Source organism: Oncorhynchus tshawytscha, linkage group LG33 (genome assembly GCF_018296145.1).
Source record: "Oncorhynchus tshawytscha isolate Ot180627B linkage group LG33, Otsh_v2.0, whole genome shotgun sequence".
In the NCBI taxonomy this organism is placed as follows: domain Eukaryota; kingdom Metazoa; phylum Chordata; class Actinopteri; order Salmoniformes; family Salmonidae; genus Oncorhynchus; species Oncorhynchus tshawytscha.
This window is the reverse complement of record NC_056461.1, coordinates 2876454-2900253: the sequence shown is the minus strand read 5'-3', so window position 1 is coordinate 2900253 and position 23800 is coordinate 2876454. Positions and strand designations below refer to the sequence as shown.

General features: G+C 43.3%; 1 protein-coding gene across 2 annotated transcripts; it reads right to left on the bottom strand.

Annotated features, from left to right (window-relative positions):
- Positions 1 to 342: 342 nt before the first annotated feature.
- On the bottom strand, positions 343 to 23249 carry LOC112230754 (phosphatidylinositol 4-phosphate 5-kinase-like protein 1). 2 transcript variants are annotated; one of them, XM_024397021.2, is made up of 10 exons: positions 22989 to 23249; positions 21500 to 21700; positions 19494 to 19544; positions 16219 to 16373; positions 14337 to 14461; positions 8438 to 8472; positions 8276 to 8331; positions 8059 to 8171; positions 5706 to 5868; positions 343 to 4193 (listed from the first exon to the last, which is right to left on the bottom strand). In XM_024397021.2, exons 1-10 carry the CDS (start codon positions 23001 to 23003, stop codon positions 3731 to 3733), a joined length of 1377 nt encoding a protein of 458 aa, XP_024252789.2. In that variant the 5' UTR covers positions 23004 to 23249; the 3' UTR covers positions 343 to 3730. The 2 variants fall into 2 exon arrangements, with proteins under 2 accessions (XP_024252789.2, XP_024252790.2); XM_024397022.2 differs by lacking the exon at positions 343 to 4193 and adding an exon at positions 4443 to 5574.
- Positions 23250 to 23800: the final 551 nt, after the last annotated feature.

Below are 23800 nucleotides of genomic sequence, written 5' to 3'. Positions count from 1 at the left end.
AGACACTTTATGTTTGCGTTTCCGTTATTTTGGCAGTTACCCGTATATCTGTAGTGTAGGATATACTGTTTGAATTGTGCTATTGTGTTTTTATTTTCTTCCACTAGCTTAGTGGCAAAGTTTGGTAACAGAATGATGGCACATTCTTACAAAATTTAGCATCTGCGCTGTTCTTCAAGTAAATGTGTTTTTGTTTAATTTGCAGTATAAATGGTTTGTTTAACTTGGCAATCATTGATTTTTGTTTGACATCCATTTTAAAGTGAAAAATCTTAGTCTCATTATCACTCTGTTACCGTGGAATTGGCCAGTATAGGATTAGAGAGGGTAACAGAGTTAGATACAGCCCAGTAAGCAAATAAGCAAACTTTACACACAACTTAACTCGTAAAAGTTATTTATGCATTGAGAAAAGGTTTCAGCACATACCATTTGCAGGCAGAAGGCACAAACATGACTTAGGGGTTAAACAAGTTGAGCCAGGAGAGAGTTGGAGTTGCCAATCCACACTTTTACTGTATCAATGAAGTAGGCTACATTAGTGAACATGTGGTCACCACATATCCCAGTCCTTAAATCAGGGTATTTATTATTTTTTCCAGAGACAACTAAAACCCTGTAAATACAGTGCCTTACTTTGAAAAACAATTCTGACCCAGTCAATGTGGAAAAACCTCCGAAATCCACATATTTCCCTGACTGACACTGGGTGTCCCAGGTGAGGTGCAGAACGGAGAGCACCTAAGCAGGTGTAAATCACATTTGGGTTATATTTCCAACAGCAAATACTAAGAACTCGAGGCCCCAAGTGTGTAGCCTGCATTTTGCTGTAAAATTGGACAGTGTAAGTAATATCTCTGCTGAGGCAACATTAAAGGGATAATTCACAAGTTTTAGCTTATTAAAGGGATAGTTCACAAGTTTTAGCTTATTTTCAATTTACCTAGGGTGTCCCAACTTCAGGTAAGTCAAAAATAAGCTAAAACGTAAAAACCACCAGAATAACAATTTGTGTTTATTTATTTTATTTAACTAGGCATGTCAGTTAGGAACACATTCTTACTTACAATGATGGCCTACCCCAGTCAAACACGGACGACGCTGAGCCAATTATGCCGCCCTCCGTTACTCCCATCACTGTCGGATGTGATAGAGCCTGGATTCAAAACAGGGACTGTAGTGACGCCTCTTGCACTGAGATGCAGTGCCTTAGACCGCTGCGCCACTAGGCAGTCGTATAAAATGACAGCTGTTTGTCGGCATTTTGAAACATTACCCCTTTATGCTGACCTTGCCATAACTGCATAAAGAATAAATAAATAAACAATATACTGCAGAACCACAGTCATGCACCGTTTTATCAGGAGTGTATATTCACTTGGGGGCGGAATTCTGACCAGAGTTATGCGCGCGTAAATGGAACAATTTGCATTTTTCTCTCTATATGTATTCTGACATTGAACTTAAAGGGATACTTCGGAATTTTGGCAATGGTGCAGTTTGAAGGAAGTTACTAACTAGCACTAGTGCAATTGCTAACTAGCATTAGCGCAATGACTGGAAGTCTATAGGTATCTGCTAGCATGCTAGTAGATACCCATATACTGTACTTCTAGTCATTGCACTAAAACTAGTTAGCATTGGCTCACAAAATGACCTCTAACTTCCGTACTAGACACAGAGTTCATCTGACTCTGGGCAAGTAGATAATCCCGAGGTATCCCCTTAAGCATGAGAATAGCATGCCATTCACCCGCTATTCGTTCAGGGTGCAGATCTAAGAAATGAAGGTGTGGCGGAGGTATGTCTACAGATACGCCATGTTCTGAGCTTGACTTAACTCAACTCATAATTTCACCACCTTTATGCGGGAGGAAACCATGAATAAGGTCGAGCAAACCTGCTGGTTCAGAGTGGAAAAAGCATGTACTTTCTTTTTGCGAGTGAAATAACAGCATTCTCCATGCACTGTAATTTACAACTTGATAAGAGCTATTGATCAGAGGTAAGTAAATGAGTTAACCATTTGGATAAGGGGATTGTAAATATAAATTACACTTGTTTTAGATCTATATTGTCTTATTATGATCGCTGGAGACAAATGTGAAACCAGTCATGGCAGCAAACTGAAGCATATCAACTTTTACATAGTGAAGTTTATAAAATGATGGCCTTATAACTTGCAGGAATTAAGTACAGAGACCCAAGCTTTAGTATAGGTTTTTATAGCCAATGAGCAAATGACAGTATAGCACCCAACCTACCGAATTGGTTTATGATTCTAGATTTAATTCTTTGCCCGCGCTTTTCTACGTTTTGGTTTACAATTTGTATCGAGTTAAATATTAGCCACAATTGGGAGCCATCATCCATAATACCCACAACATTTCTAACTGTCAATTTCCTACATTTTGCAGCATTCCATTCCGTTGACCTTTCTTTCCTCTGTCACGTCCGTGTAGTTGTTCCTGAGGGTCGCTAGCATTAGTGGATTATATTAGGCTAACACTGTGCCATAATTTGGAACATTTTAATCATTATGGAACTCAGGCCACTCGTAGCAGGTTAAACCTGTAGCCTGGTGCACGGTCTACCATGACTGGACCATTGTCATACAGTTCCACGATTAGTGATGATAGTGTAGATATATAGGACTATTGTTCAACCCCTATTGTACACCTTCTTTTTTTTTACACCTTCCAATATTTCATGGGTTGAACTTAAACTTTCACGATGAATCAAACCACTATTTTTTTATCCATCAATATACAGTGCATTCATTCACTATATAAGTAAGGCTGTAATGTAACAAAATGTGGAAAAAGTCAAGGGGTCTGAATACTTTCCGAATGCACTGCATTTAGTGTGTAAAAGCTCTCCAAACCCTGTACTTTTTTATGATTCATACATACTTTCTTAACCCAAAATGTGCCTAAATAAACTAGTTGGTCGACTAGTTGGCCCTGAAATGGACATGAATATGCATATCTTTAGATGGGTTTCATTCATTGATCCTTATATTCTGAGCCCAATCTAGTTAATGTCGTCAAAATGAAAGGTACACTGTATTTAAAGGTGTATGTTTTCAGCGCGCGCGCAAGTGAACCACGACTGCAAAGCCCATTACGCACCTGCATAAGTAAGTCTGAATACCAACTACTGAGAAGTGCGTAAGAAAGGCACTTAAAAAAAACATACAACAATATACAACATTTATCAAAACGTCAAAGTTAAATTAGGAGAAAAAAAATCCATAGGAGTCAAACGTAAAAAACATTTTTTTTAAACAGATGGCAAATCTGAAAAATAATTATGGTTTTCATTATTGATTCACGAACTAAACTAAACTTCAACAATTCAAAAACGATTATACTTTGGAAAATCAGCTAATCAATTCATAGCACTAGATTTGAAATGTTGCACCTTTTTCTTTGTTACTTAAAAAAAATGAAAGAATATGAAGAGGGAGAACCCATTTATCCGCTGTGGTGAATAATATATTTCCATATAATGGTTTATGTTCGTTTTGGCTTTGGTCTGGACATGTGGAAACATGAAAATAACTGACTCTTGGTCAATCTGAAATTACAGTGCTTTAAAAGAATAGCTTTATGTCTCTGAACAGCGTCACAGTTGCTAGTCTTTGTGTGTGTATTTGCGTGCGTGGGTGTCCCTGGGCAGACAGCGTGCTAGTGGGAGTAACCATCCTCATCCTCCCCTCTTTCTGAGTCTACCTGGTGTGGTCCTGTACCCACTGGCAGAGCCTATGGCAGTAAGCGGGGGGGCTGACGGTGGAGAAGGCCTGCCCTGGGTGCCGCAGTCTCTTCCACCAATGCTCCAGCCTCTTCTTGAAGCTGTAGACAGTGAAGATGTCGATGATGCCCACAAAGTAGCGATGCTCCGGTCCGTCAATGACGTGCAGCGGGTTTCTGAAGTTGGGCAGCAGCCGGCGGTTCTGGGCCTGGAAGTCTCGCAGTTCCATCGAATCCGTGACCGTTCCCACCGGCTGCTTAGTACAGGGTCTCCCGGAAGGGGCACTGCCCAGGTCACTTCCTACCCGTGACTCAGTAACGCTGCAACTTCCTGTCCCACCGTCCATCTCTGATACCAACAGGGCGGAATCTTCCTCTGGGACCACCCCCGGAACAGTGGGCATACCCGCATGGGTGGGGCTTGAGCATGTGATCACTGACCTGAGAGGTTAAAGCGGAGAGGGGGTACCCAGAGTTATTAGAGACAACATGGCCACCTGAAAGGTTAAAGAGGAGAGGGGGTACCCAGAGTTATTAGAGACAACATGGCCACCTGAAAGGTTAAAGAGGAGAGGGGGTACCCAGAGTTATTAGAGACAACATGGCCACCTGAAAGGTTAAAGAGGAGAGGGGTACCCAGAGTTATTAGAGACAACATGGCCACCTGAAAGGTTAAAGAGGAGAGGGGTACCCAGAGTTATTAGAGACAACATGGCCACCTGAAAGGTTAAAGAGGAGAGGGGGTACCCAGAGTTATTAGAGACAACATGGCCACCTGAAAGGTTAAAGAGGAGAGGGGGTACTCAGAGTTATTAGAGACAACATGGCCACCTGAAAGGTTAAAGAGGAGAGGGGATACCCAGAGTTATTAGAGACAACATGGCCACCTGAAAGGTTAAACAGGAGAGGGGGTACCCAGAGTTATTAGAGACAACATGGCCACCTGAAAGGTTAAACAGGAGAGGGGGTACCCAGAGTTATTAGAGACAACATGGCCACCTGAAAGGTTAAAGAGGAGAGGGGGTACCCAGAGTTATTAGAGACAACATGGCCACCTGAAAGGTTAAAGAGGAGAGGGGGTACCCAGAGTTATTAGAGACAACATGGCCATCTGAAAGGTTAAAGAGGAGAGGGGGTACCCAGAGTTAATAGAGACAACATGGCCACCTGAAAGGTTAAAGAGGAGAGGGGATACCCAGAGTTATTAGAGACAACATGGCCACCTGAAAGGTTAAAGAGGAGAGGGGGTACCCAGAGTTATTAGAGACAACATGGCCACCTGAAAGGTTAAAGAGGAGAGGGGGTACCCAGAGTTATTAGAGACAACATGGCCACCTGAAAGGTTAAAGAGGAGAGGGGGTACCCAGAGTTATTAGAGACAACATGGCCACCTGAAAGGTTAAAGAGGAGAGGGGTACCCAAGAGTTATTAGAGACAACATGGCCACCTGAAAGGTTAAAGAGGAGAGGGGGTACCCAGAGTTATTAGAGACAACATGGCCACCTGAAAGGTTAAAGAGGAGAGGGGGTACCCAGAGTTATTAGAGACAACATGGCCACCTGAAAGGTTAAAGAGGAGAGGGGGTACCCAGAGTTATTAGAGCCAGCATGTCTACCTGAGAGGTTAAAGAGGGGAGGGTAAAGAGCCAAGAGTGAGGCAGCATGGCCAACCTAAAAAATACCACAGTTGACTGATTTTAGAGTAGACAAATACTAGATAGTTGCTCGTGGTGGTTATGCATGTTATTGTATAGCCAAGAAGTATATTTGTGGTAACTACATGCCTGGAAGTCATTGGTTTTGTCCTGAAGAAAGACCAGGACCTGGGGAAAATATTGATCTCGACATTACACCACTTTTGAGGCCTGAATATGTCACTAAAACATAAAGAAAGAATCAAAGACAGAAAAAAATAATACAAAAAGGGGGATAAAAAAATAAAAATCCCACCCACTTTTTAGTGCGCATGATAAGGGTGGCGAAGGACAGGCACTGGTGGCGTTCATCCTGGTGCAGGGGCTGATGAGCCACCAGGAGGCTGTAGTCCAGCACGTTGAGTGTCTGCAGGAACGACGTGTCAATCTCCACCTGCCGGAGCAGCCATGGACGGTGCTGGTCTATCAACCCAAGCACATATATTTCAAAACTGGTTAGGACTCTATAACTGTATGTACCACTTACTACCCCGTTACAGTGTCATCATTGTTTTGCATGTTATTTTGGCATTAATACGTGTTACATATCAGTTTCCAAACAATGTAAAAAAATATATATAATAATCATTGAGTCAATAAAGCCGCATTTTGGGGTGGCAGGTAGCCTAGTGGTTAGAGCGTTGGGCCAGTAACCGTAAAGGTTGCTGGATTGAATCCCCCGAGCTGACAAGGTAAAAATCTGTCGTTCTGCCCCTGAACAAGGCAGTTAACCCACTGTTCCCAGGTAGGCCGTTATTGTAAATAAGAATTTGTTCTTAATCACTTGCCTAGTTAAATGTTTAAAAAACATATATATATTTGGTCAACATACACTCTTATCAAGGGTGACTTTCAGTAAAATACAAACATGGTCTCTTTTTTCTTTCTTGAGTAAGGCAGCTCCAAAATGCAGGTGTTTGAGCCCAGCTCATTGCTTTCTGTGGTGGTGGGGCAGCCAGTGGAAAATACAGAGTGTAGGGTTGGGCTCAGTGTTCTGTCACTCATTGGGACACTACGTCACTGCCAAATCTAAGGGTAGAGCTCAAAAATTTGATTGGACTCATGTCAACATCATACTTTCAAAATCTTAGCTAGCAGTCATCATCAGGAATCAAGTCGACAATCTACTGGCAAATCCTTTTTAGTCCTTGTCATATAAAGATAAATAATGAAGAGAAATTATAGATAAAACATATTGGTGCTCATCGACCATTGAACATAAACATTACACAAAAAGTTGGAAATCGCAAATTCAACAGTGAGTGGTTTGGAAGGAATCTGTGGCTAACTGCAAGCATTGCAAAGCAATCACTAGCCTGCTATTCAGTGGAGTGGGTGTGTGGTCCCAAGTCTGGGTTTAAGAGTCTCTTCCAACGCTGTCAATCCAACATAACTTCCGTCGCGCTCAAAATAACTGGAAACTCGGAATTGGGAAATCTGATTTGAGTGAGTTCAAGACAACTGGGAACTCGGGGAAAAAACAGGCTCCTACTGGGAAAATACATCCAACTCGGAATTGTAAATCGGGAATTCGGGCCTCATTCTAGAGCTACAACCGGAAGATCCCCGACGTCATCATGATTCAAGCTTGTTTTTTTCTTATTTCCCAGTTGTCTTGAAAGCACCATAAATCCAGAGAATGACAGACTTTGATGACAAAAATGTTGCACTAAACAAAAACGCTGCGCAAACTTTCTGTTCAAGTGAGCACAACAGACAACAAAGTGTGTCCAAAAATGTATTGTATGCTGCTGCATAAATTATGTAATATGCCAGGGAGATATGTCTACTGTAGCTAAGAAAGTAATACTAAGTGTATGTTGTGTAGTAAAATGTTAGTAGCCAATGTGCCTCACCCTAATAAGTTGGTCCCTTTTCCCCTCTTAATTGTGCCTACTATTTCAGACTTGCACATGTAGCCTATAGTCTGTTTTAGAGAAATGTAATCATCGAATATTGTAAGAGCTTTCATTGTCTGCTTATATGCCTCCTTTATTTATTATATGGTTCTGACTTGGTGTAAATGGAGAATGCTGTAAGAACGGCCCATGTTCTGAATTCTGCCGCTGTACATTTCAAAAGTGCTGAACAAATTGTCAGTCCTACCTCACTCATTAATGTCTAAATCGAAATTGCCTCTTATCTGCTCGTCGTCCCCTTATGCCATAGTTTGTAGATCTCAATTGTCAGTAGAAACCACATTTGTTTAACCAAGTCAGCCATATCTGCTATGTTTTTTTAAAAGGCAATAAATGTGGCTGAATTAACCGTTTCGCTGCCAGACAAGGCTCTGCTGATTGTCTGCCAGCAATGGTAAGTTGTTGGGACTGCTATTGGGACAGCTTTATGTAGACCCTAAAAGTTTGTGGGCATCGTTTGTCACCGTTATAGTGCAATTAATGTGCTGTTTCGTGTTGTGTAGTGTATTTGCTGGCATGCATCCCCTCAAAAGGTTTTTGGGTTTGCCCCACCAAGATTTACATGGTAAAAATTGCCAAATTGGCTTACCTCAATTACTAAAACAAGGTAAGGTATTTCCATTCATTGTAATCAGTCCTCATGAATAACATATCTCATTCTGTAACATACTATGACAGGATTCGTTACCCTTACCCAAAGTGATGTACTGGCCCTCGAAGTTCAAGTCCTTGAGAACAACGATAACCTGACTTCCCTCTGGAGCTGGGTCTGTCCACCGGCTCACCTCACAACCCTTGATGTCATACCTGCAACAACAAGCAACAAAGTCAGTTTAACAGTGTTGTTACCACAGTGCCTGTAATACATTTCTCACACCAGACTGTTTTGTTTTACTCTGAAACAGGCTTACCTGGCATTTATTCGATCGTCAGGGTAAAAAACACTCTGCATTACAATAAAGTACTTCTGTGAAAAAGGTAAGACAAGGCATGAACAAACTAAGTTATAGCTAATAAATAATGATAATAATAAACAATATGGCTATGAATAACAATCCATAATCAGTCAGTACCTTCCTCCTATGTGGAATTTTGATCCTGTGGACACCTTGAAAGCAAAAAAAAAGTAAACTTCAGTCAACTACAAACATCTTCCATGGTCCAGCAGGCCAAATTTCACATATTTGTCCACTTTGCGGTGGCAAAGAATAATAAAAGGGGGTAAAATATAGAAGTGTTTAGAAACATATTCTTATTTACAATAAAAAGTTCATCCAAAATGACACAATACAAAATGTATCATTGATTTTCTAATCTGAAACACAACCAAAACAAACAGCAAATGTATTCAACACGTTTGTAGAGTCACACGCTTGATGTTGTCATTGTGTGCTCGGACTATGGGACCAAATACTACGCTTTTGACTACTTTAATACACATACACTACCGGTCAAAAGTTTTAGAACACCTACTCATTCAAGGGTTTTTCTTTATTTTCACTATTTTCTATATTGTAGAATACTAGTGAAGACATCAAAATGATGAAATAACACATATGGAATCATGTAGTAACCAAAAAAGTATTAAACAAATCAAAATATATTTTATATTTGAGATTCTTCAAATAGCCACCCTTTGCCTTGATGACAGCTTTGCACACTCTTGGAATTCTCTCAACCTGCTTCATCTGGAATGCTTTTCCAACAGTCTTGAAGGAGTTCCCACATATGCTGAGCACTTGTTGGCTGCTTTCATTCTGCGGTCCAACTCATCCCAAACATCTCAATTTGGTTGAGGCCGGGGGATTTGGGAGGCCAGGTCATCTGATGCAGTACACCATCACTCTCCTTCTTGGTCAAACACGGCGGTTGGAACCAAAATCTCCAATTTGGACTCCAGACCAAAGGACTAAATTCCACCGGTCTAGCGTCCATTGCTTGTGTTTCTTGGCCCAAGCAAGTCTCTTCTTATTATTGGTGTCCTTTCATAGTGGTTTCTTTGCGGCAATTCGACCATGAAGGCCTGATTCACACAGTCTCCTCTGAACAGTTGATGTTGAGATGTGTCTGTTACTGAACTCTGAAGCATTTATTTGGGCTCCAATTTCTGAAGCTGGTAACTCCAATGAACCTCTGCCTCAGAGGTATCTCTGGGTCTTCGATTCCTGTGGCGGTCCTCATGAGAGCCAGTTCCATCATTGTGCTTGATGTTTTTTGAGACTGTACTTGAAACTTTCAAAGTTCTTGAAATGTTTCGTATTGACTGACCTTCATGTCTTAACGTAATGGACTGTCGTTTTTCATTGCATATTTTAGCTGTTCTTGCCATAATATGGACTTTTACCAAATAGGGCTAACTTCTGTATACACCTCCTACCTTGTCACAACACAACTGATTGGCTCAAACACATTAAGATGGAAAGAAATTCTACAAATTAACTTTTAACAAGGCACACCTGTTAATGGAAATGCATTCTAGCTGACTACCTCATGAAGCTGGTTGAGAGAATGCCAAGTGTGCAAAGCTGTTGTAATGAACATGAGGGGAGACAGAGAGCTGGTTTCAAGCGCAGGGCGCAGGAGGTGTTTATTGTACAGGACCACAGGAGGAGGCAGATAGCTGGGTCCAGGGGCAGGCAGAAGGTCACACACAGGGGGTCCAAAAGGGCAACAGTACAGGCAGGGAAAAGGCTCGTAACGTCCGGGAGATCAGGCAATAAGTAGATAACAGCAAATCCTATAGGCTAAAGTACAGGCATGGAATAGGCACCGTTAGTGAGGCAGGCAAAAACTATCATACACGGGAGGAGTAAATCACAGGGAAAAACAGCGCTCTGCAAGACATGTGTCACAAAACAAACAATACCTCACAGTGATGGGGTGCAAAGAACTGAACTAAATAGTGTGTGATAATGACATACAGGTGTGTGAACAGGTGATCAGAATTCAGGTGATTGGGATCTGGAGAGTGAGCTGCGTTCAGGGGATCTATGTGTTTGAGGCTGTGAGTTGGAGAGTGAGCTGTGTTCAGGGGATCTGTGAGTTGGGATCTGTGTTCAGGGGATCTATGTGTTTGAGGCTGTGAGTTGGAGAGTGAGCTGTGTTCAGGGGATCTGTGAGTTGGAGAGTGGGCTGTGTTCAGGGGATCTGTGAGTTGGAGAGTGGGCTGTGTTCAGGGGATCTATGTGTTTGAGGCTGTGAGTTGGAGAGTGAGCTGTGTTCAGGGGATGAGGCTGTGAGTTGGAGAGTGGGCTGTGTTCAGGGGATCTGTGAGTTGGAGAGTGGGCTGTGTTCAGGGGATCTATGTGTTTGAGGCTGTGAGTTGGGAGTGAGCTGTGTTCAGGGGATCTATGTGTTTGAGGCTGTGAGTTGGAGAGTGAGCTGTGTTCAGGGGATCTATGTGTTTGAGGCTGTGAGTTGGAGAGTGAGCTGTGTTCAGGGGATCTATGTGTTTGAGAGTGTGAGTTGGAAAGTGAGCTGTGTTCAGGGGATCTATGTGCTTGAGGCTGTGAGTTGGAGAGTGAGCTGTGTTCAGGGGATCTATGTGTTTGAGGCTGTGAGTTGGAAAGTGAGCTGTGTTCAGGGGATGAGGCTGTGAGTTGGAGAGTGAGCTGTGTTCAGGGGATCTATGGAGGCTGTGAGTTGGAGAGTGAGCTGTGTTCAGGGGATCTGTGAGTTGTGTTCAGGGGATCTATGTGTTTGAGGCTGTGAGTTGGAGAGTGAGCTGTGTTCAGGGGATCTATGTTGGAGTGAGCTGTTTGAGGGGCTGTGAGTTGGAGAGTGGGCTGTGTTCAGGGGATCTATGTGTTTGAGGCTGTGAGTTGAGCTGTGGCTGTGAGCTGTGTTCAGGGGTTGGAGAGCTGTGTTCAGGGGATCTATGTGTTTGAGAGTGTGAGTTGGAAAGTGAGCTGTGTTCAGGGGATCTATGTGTTTGAGGCTGTGAGTTGGAGAGTGAGCTGTGTTCAGGGGATCTATGTGTTTGAGGCTGTGAGTTGGAGAGTGAGCTGTGTTCAGGGGATCTATGTGTTTGAGAGTGTGAGTTGGAAAGTGAGCTGTGTTCAGGGGATCTATGTGTTTGAGGCTGTGAGTTGGAGAGTGAGCTGTGTTCAGGGGATCTATGTGTTTGAGAGTGTGAGTTGGAAGCAGACGTGACAGCTGTCATCGAGGCAAAGGGTGGCTACTTTGAAGAATCTCAAATATAAAATAGAGTTTCATTTGTTTCACACTTTTTTGGTTACTACATGATTCCATATGTGTTATTTCATAGTTTTGACATCTTCACTATTATTCTAAAATGTAGAAAATAGTAAAAATCAAGAAAAACCCTTGAATGAGTAGGTGTTTCTAAACTTTTGACCGGTAGTATAAGTGAATTTGTCCCAATACGTTTGGTTCCCTAAAATGGGGGGACTATGTACAAAAAGTGCTGTAATTTATAAACACCCAATATGGATGAAAATACAAATTAAAAGCTAACAGTCCGCACTTAAATCTCATAGTCATTGTATCATTTCAAATCCAAAGTGCTGGAGTACAGAACCAAAACAACCAAAATGCATCCCAATACTGTTGGAGCTCACTGTATATGTATTTAGCTAAATATTACCAGAAGTGGTCAAAATATGTCAAAAAAGCAGTCAGAAATGCAGTTTTGTAGCCGTTTCATATATTATATTAAAACACATAGAAAATGTTCTAGAAGTATTCACCATGTGATTAATATCTATTAATTAAAATTATATTAAATATCAAGAAATGTGATGTGAAACCTTCCCCGTATATATGACATCCCGTGGGGATGCCTTACATGCAGCAAAGAGATACAGGTAATCCATTTTCACAAAATGCCTACATAAAACTAGAAAACAAGTCTAAACATTGATGCCTAGCTATTGCTGATTTAACCATAGGCTATAGGGTACACATTTTCCAATATGGCCACCAACCAGCTCCATTGTTCTAACTTGGATTGGTCTGACATTGCCACGCCTCTTTTAATAATAAGTAGAATATGCCTAATGATAATAAAAACATTTATTATAGTTATCAAGATAACACAACCAATTTAGCCAGGTTTGCAAAATGTATCATCTTTGTAAAATATTTGTAAAATGTGCCAAAAACACTATTTATATGACTGTTTTTGGTCAGTATTTGCATCCCTAATTTCTATGTTTTATTTTCAAACAATAAAAAATGTATCTATAATATTCCTAAAGGGATATTTTACTAGTTTGTAGTGATAATACTGATAGGCAAAATGATGCTATAATTGTTAAATATAAAATATATGTCTTGAATCCTGTCATATACACAGCATTCCAACATAACATTCTAACCAATCGTCTGATTATGAGGGAATCAACCAGGGCTGGGGTCAATTTGAATTTGAATTTAAGGCAGTCAATTCAGGAAGTTGTTTTAATTACAAATTAAAAATGTAAAAACTGACTCCTCATTGAAAATAGATGCTGTTTTTTTTCAAATGTTCAATTTAAGTTAACTTCCTGAATTGATTGCCTTCAATTTCAAATTGACCCCAGCTCTGGAATAAAACAAATGAAAGAAACTGTTGTCGTTTTTAGAGGACACTTGTCCAGAGTGACTTACAGGAGCAATTTGGGTTAATTGCCTTGCTCAAGGGCACATCGACAGATAGCTAGCTGCTGCCTATGATTTTGCCATCATTAAATCGGATGGCAAAAATTAACCAAATCCCATTGGTTATAAATTAGACCCCCCCAATAGAATGTTCCATTGTTGTTTGATACAGTCATTTACGATGAGCATGTGAGCATTCCAACTTGTTTCAACATTCCTTTATCAGCCTGCAAACCTTCTATTGCTTAGACTCACATACAACATGCTGATTACATGCAATCAGTTACTCCCCAGCCCTGTCAATGTCACATCCTGACCATAGAGAGCCTTTATTTTCTATGGTGGCGTAGGTCAGGGTGTGACTGAGGGGTCAGTCTAGTTTATTATTTCTATGCGGGGTTCTAGTTTTGTTTTTCTATGTTGGTGATTTTGTATGATTCCCAATTAGAGGCAGCTGTTAATCGTTGTCTCTAATTGGGGATCATATTTAAGTAGTGTTTGTGGGATATTGTTTTGAGTTAGTACACGTAGCACCTCTGTAGTCACGGTTCGTTGTTTGTTTATTGTTTTGTTTTGCTTTGCTAAGTTTCACTTTTAATAAATGATGTGGAACTCAACATCAGCTGCGCCTTGGTCCGTCTCTACACACGAACGTGACAGTCAATCAAGTTAGAGTAGCTAGCTACTCTAACTATCTTAGCTGGCTACTCTAACTATCTTAGCTGGCTACTCTAACTATCTTAGCTGGCTACTCTAACTATCTTAGCTGGCTACTCTAACTATCTTAGCTGGCTACTCTAACTATCTTAGCTGGCTACTCTAACTATCTTAGCTGGCTACTCTAACTATCTTAGCTGGCTACTCTAACTATCTTAGCTGGCTACTCTAACTATCTTAGCTAGCTACTCTAACTATCTTAGCTGGCTACTCTAACTATCTTAGCTGGCTACTCTAACTATCTTAGCTGGCTACTCTAACTATCTTAGCTGGCTACTCTAACTATCTTAGCTAGCTACTCTAACTATCTTAGCTGGCATGCCTGCTGGCAAAAACAAATGTACTGAATAAGACTCTCTTTAACCCATATTTAAGCAGTGATGAAGAGAAGCATATTTAGTTTCTTTAAAAAATAACCACCAGTCAAGAGGATACATAAAGCTCAAGAGGTATGCTTAGATAAATAGACATCTTTTTACAAAGAATTAAGATTATGGCTCTACATTGCAGGAAAACAGTTGTTTCAGGTGTCACCGCAGCCATTCTAACATACTTGATGCACCCTTAGATTTTTGGGGTGCATGCCACCCCTGCCAAAGTGAACACATTTTCCCACTGGCCAATGGACTATAAGATCAGAGTCCTGTGTCTTACCTAAGAACTTGACCAGCAGTGAATGAGGATACTTCTCTAGGTGCTCCATGTAGATTCTTAGGTTGGACAGGAGGAATTGCACCTCTCTCTTGTTCTGGGTCTTCAGAAAGAACCGCTTATCGTTCCTGGATGAGAAAGAGAAATGCAATGATTAGCACAGATAGTGAGTTATAACACATACATAAACTCAGCAAAAAAAGAAACGTCCTCTCTGTCAACTGCGTTTATTTTCAGCAAACTTAACATGTGTAAATATTTGTATGAACATAAGATTCAACAACTGAAACATAAACTGAACAAGTTCCACAGACATGTGACGAACAAAAATGGAATAATGTGTCCCTGAACAAAGGGGGGGGGGGCAAAATCAAAAGTAACAGTCAGTATCTGGTGTGGCCACCAGCTGCATTAAGTATTGCAGTGCATCTCCTCTTCATGGACTGCACCAGATTTGCCAGTTCTTGCTATGATATGTTACCCCACTCTTCCACCAAGGCACCTGCCTAGTTCCCGGACATTTCTGGAATGGTCCAAGCCTTCACCCTCCGATCCAACAGGTCCCAGACGTGCTCAATGGGTTAAAGATCCGGGTTCTTTGCTGGCCATGGCAGAACACTGACATTCCTGTCTTGGAAATCACGCACAGAACAAGCAGTATGGCTTGTGGCATTGTCATGCTGGAGGGTCATGTCAGGATGAGCCTGCAGGAAGGGTACCACATGAGGGAGGAGGATGTCTCCCCTGTAACGCACAGCGCTGAGAATGCCTGCAATGACAACAAGCTCAGTCCAATGATGCTGTGACACACCACCCCAGACCATGACGGACCCTCCACCTACAAATCGATCCCGCTCCAGAGTACAGGCCTCGGTGTAACGCTCATTCCTTCGACGATAAACATGACTCCGACCATCATTCCTGGTGAGACAAAAACATGACTCGTCAGTGTAGAGCACTTTTTGCAAGTCCTGTCTGGTCCAGAGACGGTGGGTTTGTGCCTGTAGGCGACGTTGTTGCCGGTGATGTCTGGTGAGGATCTGCCTTACAACAGGCCTACAAGCCCTCAGTTCAGCCTCTCTCAGCCTATTGCGGACAGTCTGAGCAGTGATGCAGGGATTGTGCGTTCCTGGTGTAACTCGGGCAGTTGTTGTTGCCATTCTGTACCTGTCCCGCAGGTCTGATGTTCGGATGTACCAATCCTGTGCAGGTGTTGATACATCTGGTCTGCCACTGCGAGGACAATCAGTTGTCCATCCTGTCTCCTTGTAGCGCTGTCTTAGGCGTCTCTCACAGGACGGACATTGCAATTTATTGCCCTGGCCACATCTGCAGTCCTCATGCCTCTGTGCAGCATGCCTAAAGCACGTTCACACAGATGAGCAGGGACCCTGGGCATCTTTCTTTTGGTGTTCTTCAGAGTCAGTAGAAAGGCCTTTGGTGTCCTAAGTTTTCATAACTGTGACTTTAATTTCCTACCGTCTGTAAGCTGTTAGTGTCTTAACGACCGTTCCACGGCTGCATGTTCCCTCATTGTTTATGGTTCATTGAACAAGCATGGGAAACAGTGTTTAAATCCTTTACAATGAAGATCTGTGAAGTTATTTGGATTTTTACGAATTTTCTTTGAAAGACAGGGTCCTGAAAAAGGGACATTTCTTTTTTTTGCTGAGTTTATATACATGTGTGTGTGTGTGTGTGACCTTAATGTCGAAGTGCCTCGTGTGTTCTTTCCTAGTGTGTTCTGTGTGCATTGTGTTTGAGCATATACTTTGTCAAGATAAGAGTAAGAAAGTATCTTTCCTATATTTGCACTATATGTGAGAGAGAGATATACTCTAACAGCAAAGGGAAAGAAAGAGAGGAGTAGAATATGCCTACGCACGTGAGAAAGAAGTCGGCCTTGCTTTTGGAGTTGCTGATGAACTGCAGGTAGGAACCGTCGTTGGAGAGAGAGTGCTGATACTCCTTTTCTGTCATCCCCAGGGAGCGACGCAAGCTGGCAAACACTGGCCCTGCAAACGTCTCCATTCTGAAGGCCTTCAGAGAGAGGGGGAGAGAAAGAGAGAGTTCTTATGAGTTCAAATCATATTGGCATCAGCAAACAGTAGTAGATACATTTATGTAGGTAAGAAACAACAAACGTCCAACCTCTTAATCTGATGAGGTCCAACCTCTTCATCTGAAGAGGAGAGGCGAGAAGGATCGGAGGACCAAAATGCGGCGTGATATGTGTTCATCATGAATTTTAATAAAGAAAACACTGAACACTGAAACACTATACAAAAACAGTAAACAAAATAACAACCGTGAAGCTAATGCGAGCTGGGCTGAAACAAGCCATCAACATAGACAATCACCCCAAGAGAACCGTTACAGAATCACCCACCACAACAGGACCAAGCGGCGTGGTAACGGGCAGCAGCAGGAGCAGCGTAATAAGGACTTCTGGACTTGGAAAGAAATCCTCGACGGGAGAGGACCCTGGGCAAAGCCAGGGGAGTGTCGCCGCCCCAAGGTGCAGCAGGAGAAACGGCAGCAGGAGCAGCGAGAGGAATGGACATGGGAGGACGAATTGGACGGAGAAGGACCCTGGGCTCCGCCTGGAGAATATCATCGCCCCAAAGAAGAACTGGAGGCGGCGAAAGCGGACAGGCGCTGGTATGAGGAGGCAGCACGGCGACGCGGATGGAAGCCCGAGAGTCAGCCCCAAAAATTTCTTGGGGGGCGGCACACAGGAAGTGTGGCGAAGCCAGGTAGGCTTGCGCCAACCTGCGCCAACTTCCTGTGCTTACCGGGGGGCTAGAGAGACCGGGCAGGCACCGTGTTATGCTGTGAAGCACACGGTGTCCCCAGTGCGGGTGCATAGCCCGGTGCGGTACATTCCAGCTCCGCGTATCGGCCGGGCTAGAGTGAGCATTGAGCCAAGTGCCATGAAGCCGGCTCTACGCAGCTGGTCTCCAGTGCGTCTCCTTGGGCCGGCTTACATGGCACCAGCCTTGCGCACGGTGTCCCCGGTTCGCCTGCATAGCCCAGTGCGGGCTATTCCACCTCGCCGCACTGGCAGGGCGACCGGGACCATTCAACTGGGTAAGGTTGGACAGGCTCGGTGCTCAAGAGCTCCAGTGCGCCGGCACGGTCCGGTCTATCCGTCACCACCTCCACGCACCAGCCCTCCGGTGGCAGCCCCCCGCACCAGGCTGTCTCTCCGGCTCATCCTTACAGGGGCTCCCGCCTGTCCAGCGCTGCCGGAGCCTTCCTCCTCTCCAGCGCAGCCGGAGTCTCCCGCCTGTTCGGCGCTACCAGAGCTCCCGCCCCTCATTCCAGAGGCGCTAGAGCCCCTCATTCCAGAGGCGCCAGAGCTACTCAGTCCAGCGCTGCCAGAGCCTTCCTCTCCAGCGTTGCCGGAGCTTCCCGCCTGCCCAGCGCCATCTGAGCCTCCCGTCTGCCCAGCGCCGCCTGAGCCACCCCTCAGCCCAGAGGCGCCAGAGCCCTTCAGCCCAGAGGCGCCAGAGCCCCTCAGCCCAGAGGCGCCAGAGCCCCTCAGCCCAGAGGCGCCAGAGCCCCTCTGTTCTGTGCTGCCCCTCTGTCCCGAGCAGCTGCACCTCTCTCCCGAGCTGCCCCTCTGTCCCGAGCTGCCCCTCTGTCCCGAGCTGCCCCTCTATCCCGAGCTGCCCCTCTGTCCCGAGCAGCTGCACCTCTCTCCCGAGCTGCCCCTCTGTCCCGAGCTGCCCCTCTATCCCGAGCTGCCCCTCTGTCCCGAGCAGCTGCACCTCTGTCCCGAGCTGCCCCTCTGTCCAGTGGGGTCATTGAGAGGGGTTGCCATGGTTAGAGAGCCACGGAGGCGGACAATGAGGCGGACTAAGACAATGGTGAAGTGGGGTCCGCGTCCCGTGCCAGAGCCGCCACCGCGGACAGACGCCCACCCAGACCCTCCCCTATAGGTCAAGGTTTTGCGGCCGGAGTCCGCACCTTTGGGGGGGGTACTGTCACGTTCTGACCTTTTATTTCCTTTGTTTTGTATTTATTTAGTATGGTCAGGGCGTGAGTTGGGTGGGCAGTCTATGTTTGTTTTTCTAGGTTTTGGGTATTTCTATGTTTCGGCCTAGTATGGTTCTCAATCAGAGGCAGGTGTCATTAGTTGTCTCTGATTGAGAATCATACTTAGGTAGCCTGGGTTTCACTGTGTGTTTGTGGGTGATTGTTCCTGTCTCTTTGTTTGCACCAGATAGGACTGTTTTTGGTTTTCCACATTTATTGTTTTGTTAGTTATTTCATGTCTAGTTCCTTTATTAAAGAACATGAATAACCACCACGCTGCATTTTGGTCCGCTTCTACTTCACCCCAAGAGAACCGTTACAATGTCTGTCCTGACTTAGTATAGGCTCTGTGATTAAATAGGCTTATGATGTTGCGCTGTTATCGAACAGCAGTACTGTAGCCTACGAATATGGTCAAATATCTTACATAAGCTACTGGTCAATTTAATGTGTTGGCAGGATGTAAAAAAACAACAACAGTAATTTATGCTGTATTTGACAAAGGAATGTGACAGTTTCTGAAAAAGGAAACAATGAAACATTGTTGTGGACCTGTCAGCAGATCAGTTGAATTCAACAATGTTCTGCATGGACTTATGCCCTCCAACCTTAATATGCTGGACTGCCCATGAATTCTGAAACATTCTCTAGGCTACTCAAAACCAATTGAAATTCAGACCCCTTGACTTTTTCCACATTTTGTTACGTTACAGCCTTTTGTTACGTTTTTCTCAAATGGGTTTAAATTCATAGTTTTCCCCATCAATCTACACACAATACCCAATAATGACAAAGCCAATGGAAAAATGGACTTGCACTACAATACATCAACCAAAAGAAGATGTGCGTGCGCATGGTCTGAAGTTTGCGTGGCGGTCAAGTTCAGTTTTTATAAAAGCCAACTTTTGAGGTAACTGGCGCACACGCATTTTGTGGTATATTTTGTATGTACGCATGGTTTATAAATGAGGCCCCACGTCACTATAAGGAAAAAACTTGTTTGTTCACATCTTTTTGAAGACTGTTGTGAGATATGTGAGATATAAATTGTGAGATATGAATTTCCCGATTTGTACCTTTGGTGTTGCAACTGTGTTACATTTTTAAAAATCAACATACCTTATGTATTTGAGTGACCTCCAATCTGTAGTCATCTTCCGACAATTCATCCTATGATAAAAGAAGAAAAGGAATAATCACTATTTGTAAAATATACTAACTATGCAGTTATCTTTTGAGAAGGATTTGGGGAGAGTAAAGCAAGACACAATTCCAAGTGGTCTTACAATCACTGTGAATCAGATTCACTGAGCATACAAACATTAGAAACACCTTCCAAATATTGAGTTGCACCCCCTTTTGCCCTCAGAACAGACTCAATTTGTCGGGGCATGTACTCTACAAGGTGTCGAAAGCAGTCAACAGGGATGGCGGCCTGTGTTAACTTCAATGCTTCCCGTAGTTGTGTCAAGTTGTCTGGATGTCCTTTGGGTGGTGGACCATTATTGATACACATGGGAAACTGTTAAGTGCGAAAAACACAAAAGACCATTAACAGCAATGACAGTCCACCAACAACAAAAAATGACAGATCCCTTTTCTGTCGAACTCAACTGAACATTTCAGGAAATATAAACATGGCACCCCAGCCAAAAGTAGGCTAACATGCTACAAGAGGTGGATCAACAAGAAGTGTGTATGTGTGTGTGTGTAAGGGAATATGTGAGTAAGAGACAACCATGTATCACAACGCTGAGTCAGTAGGCTCCGTTTCAATGGGTCTGATGCTGTGTGTGTGTGTGTGTGTGTGTGTGTGTGTGTGTGTGTGTGTGTGTGTGTGTGTGTGTGTGTGTGTGTGTGTGAATAACTCCCTTGTGACCTCTTATTCACCACCATAGGATCCGGCAGAGTAACCAAATACCGATGGACAAAATAATGGTTGCTGCAAATTAGATTATAAATACACCTACATCAAATCAAATTTCCTTGGAATATAAAATGAAGTGTTTGTGTAATTTTCCACAATCCAAACAACTACGTTCCACTTGGCTCTAATATCAGCCTGTGTTCTGTATCCCTTCTCCTCTGTAGGGACAACAATGGGGTTGGTCAGACAACCCCACATTGCCTAGGGAACATTGGGTAACATCTAGCACTGCAGGCAGAAGGCTAAACAAAGAGCAAGCCACTAATAGCCACCTCCCATAGCTCAGTCAAATACTCCGTTGCAAACTGGAAACTTACCCCCATTCCCTCTGCCCTTGATGCGGATGACTTTTATGGTCTGAGGCCACCAGATAGGAGTATGGTAACGTCTCAACACTTTCTCAGATCCACAAGGGCAAGTTATTAAGGGCAGATAGAAGGGAGCAGGTTTTCCGTTTGGAATCCAAAGACTCCTCAATGATGTAAAGTCTAAATGAGGCTTAATGTCTTTAACAAAATGGAAGTTTCGGAGATCTTTTGACAGTGGAAAACAAATGAGGATGACAATAACAGGTTAGAATCCAGCCGTAGCCTGGGCCATGTTCATTAGGGCGCGCAACAGAAAACGGTGCAAAACGTTTTGCAAAAGAAAACACGGCTCTCTCTGATGAGCTCCTTTTGTTCATGCCTCAGCCCCACTCTTGGCCTTCTCATGGCCCTCTTGGGGAACACGATAGGTGATGCAAATTAAGGAGGAATTGAGAGGCATCAGCCACCACGGTAAATGAAACCAGTTTGCATCCAATCATATTAAATGCTGGCAATGGCACATAATAGATGTCTGCATTTTTGTTTGTTTGGTCCATTCAGTTAGCTTTAGACCACTATGTGATTGCACAAGCTAAAGATACTGCTCAATTCAAACTACTTATCCCTTGTAAAAAATCCTGCTCTGTGAGGTGTTTGAACCGCATGTACCCCTGTGCAAGTTTGTACAGTAGCGGTTATTTCCATAGGGCATTAAACACAGAGGGATGAACCAAAAACAAGCAAAGGAGGTGTGAAGGATGACAGTCTCTTGTTATACCTTTGTTTTGAGTGTTTTATCCCCTACTTAAAAAAAACAGGTGTGAACTTTTGCTTAGTAAAATGCAAAGCATATTTACTTGCATCACATTTAATGACCTGTGGGTGCTCACCGGTGGTGGGTTGTCGATGGTGTTCTGCACAGCTGCAGAGAGGCCTTCCTTCATCATAGAGGTGAGGCTGTAGAAATCGTGCTGCTGGTCGATCTCAAACAGGCCCAGTAGCTTCCACTGCTGCCTCAGACCCCCCCACATCTTCCTCTTCACCGTACCAGTCCTCTGCGTGCCCTCCGCGAGACCCGCAGACATCTCCATCTGGGGTGGGGATGACACACACACACACACACAAATGAGTACTCAAGATCCAGCACTTGTAACCGTCTCCGCAAAATGCCACATCAATGATAGGGCTTTTTTCCCCCCCCGATTCCAATTGAGTGCCATAACAAAGCACATACACCGGTAAGACCATGTAGTTTAGTCTTCCTATCGATTAATATGCGTGGTAAGGTCGTTGCTGGGAGAACCAGAGGTTGACAATAACAGTCGTGTCTTACCTAGACAGACCTGAGCTGCCTGAGGCATGCAGAAAGTGACCACGGCCACAAAGGTCCAATGGCTCTATAGGCCTCAGAGATTGGAACGTTTTTATTGGCCTGATATTGATTAACAGTGGAACCAAACCAGCGACATCCATTTGACACCAGCAGTCTTTCCTAGGTTTGGAACAAGCGGCTGGGAGATAACTAAGGGCTATATAGGCTAGTCTCTCACTCTCTCCTTCTCCCACATATGACCCACCAGTGATCACGGATAAACCCATAGAAATCCTATTAAATTACATGAGTTCATTAATTAGTATTCCGATTCCTAATTCTATGGATCAACCTGTATTTTCAAGTCCCTAGGGCCTAGATGTTGCTGTTACTCTCAATGCAGCAGGACAAGCCCTTCATTATCTATTCAAGGGGCTGTAACTAAAGAGGTCCTTGTTGTGGAGCATATATATTAGTAACAGTTTCAATAGTAGTTTAATGTTAAACCATGATGAATCGAGGATAAACCATTGGTAAAACATGGGGAAGAAAATAGGTGGTTTTAACGTGTCAGAATCTTTGAATAAGGACTCCAATTTGAGAATCTGCACTGCTCCATACTGGCCGACTAACCAGTGGAATCGACTTGACACCACACCCGCAGCATAATAAAGTAGGAACTCTTTTGCCATATATAGGGTATACAATAAAATATAGGCTATATAAAAAGCTATCCAATAAAACGTTATTGCATGCGCATAACGGTAATATTGCCACTAACAATTCTGAAAACACTGTTGGGTAGATGGTTTGAATATGATCCTACGCCTGCTGACTAAATTACACTTTTCACACACAAATCGGATACATGTCGCCTATCCGGTGCCCTGTCATTTTCATTGCGCCCATGGAATACACATTCTGACGGTAAGTGTACAACGCGTAAAAGAACTACAGCAAGCTACACCCATTTGGTCAAAACATATCTTAACAAAACAAGCAATATCCAAATAATATTTGCGTCAACATTAGTAGGCTAATATAGACCATAACACGAAGATACTTGCCTCAGTTTGGCTCATCGATGAGGCTAATTCAGGCCCTCCTGTGTCTGCTCTATAGTTCCCGAGATCAGCGCATTCCTCCGATTGACATTGCAATCCGTTCTTTCAATAAATGCATGCAAGCGGTAATGTAGTGACACTGACACTGCGCGAAACCCCCAACATGCTGCACCAGAAATCTCATCGTTTCACAAAGCATTAGCGCATGTTTGTAGCTGAAAACACTTGGGCGCACAGTATATATTCAAAAGCCATTTACAGTAGACTATGAGGAATTGTTTGATATGATCAACGATGACCTGGATACACAATTCAAATTGATTATTTGAATCAATGCATATTGATTATGGACCATATTCTAAACATTCTATACCAGAACTATCAAAATAAACATTTATTTGTTGACCACAAATAACTCTTAGCCTATATACCTTCCATTAGACAGCTGAGCATGCTATACTGAACAAAAATATAAACGCAACATGTAAAGTGTTGGTCCCATGTTTCTTGAGCTGAAATAAAAGATCCCAGAAATATTCCATACACACACACAAAAAATTAATTTCTCTCAAATGTTGTGCACAAATTTGTTTACATTCCTGTTAGTGAGCATTTATCCTTTACCAAGATAATCCATCCACCTGACAGGTGGGGCATATCAAGAAGCTGATTAAACGGCATGATTATTACACAGGTGCACCTTGTGCTGGGGACAATAAAAGGCCACTCTAAAATGGGCAGTTGTCTCACACAACATATTGCCACAGATGTCACAAGTTTTGAAGGAGCGTGCAATTGGCACCAGAGCTGTTGCC

Excerpts from the sequence above, each read along its gene's own strand:
- LOC112230754 (XM_024397021.2), bottom strand. Across the intron at positions 19,545-21,499 it reads CCATCGACAACCCACCACCG|GATGAATTGTCGGAAGATGA; the intron begins GTGAGCACCCAC and ends CTTTTATCATAG. Across the intron at positions 16,374-19,493 it reads AGGTCACTCAAATACATAAG|GCCTTCAGAATGGAGACGTT; the intron begins GTATGTTGATTT and ends CTCTCTCTGAAG.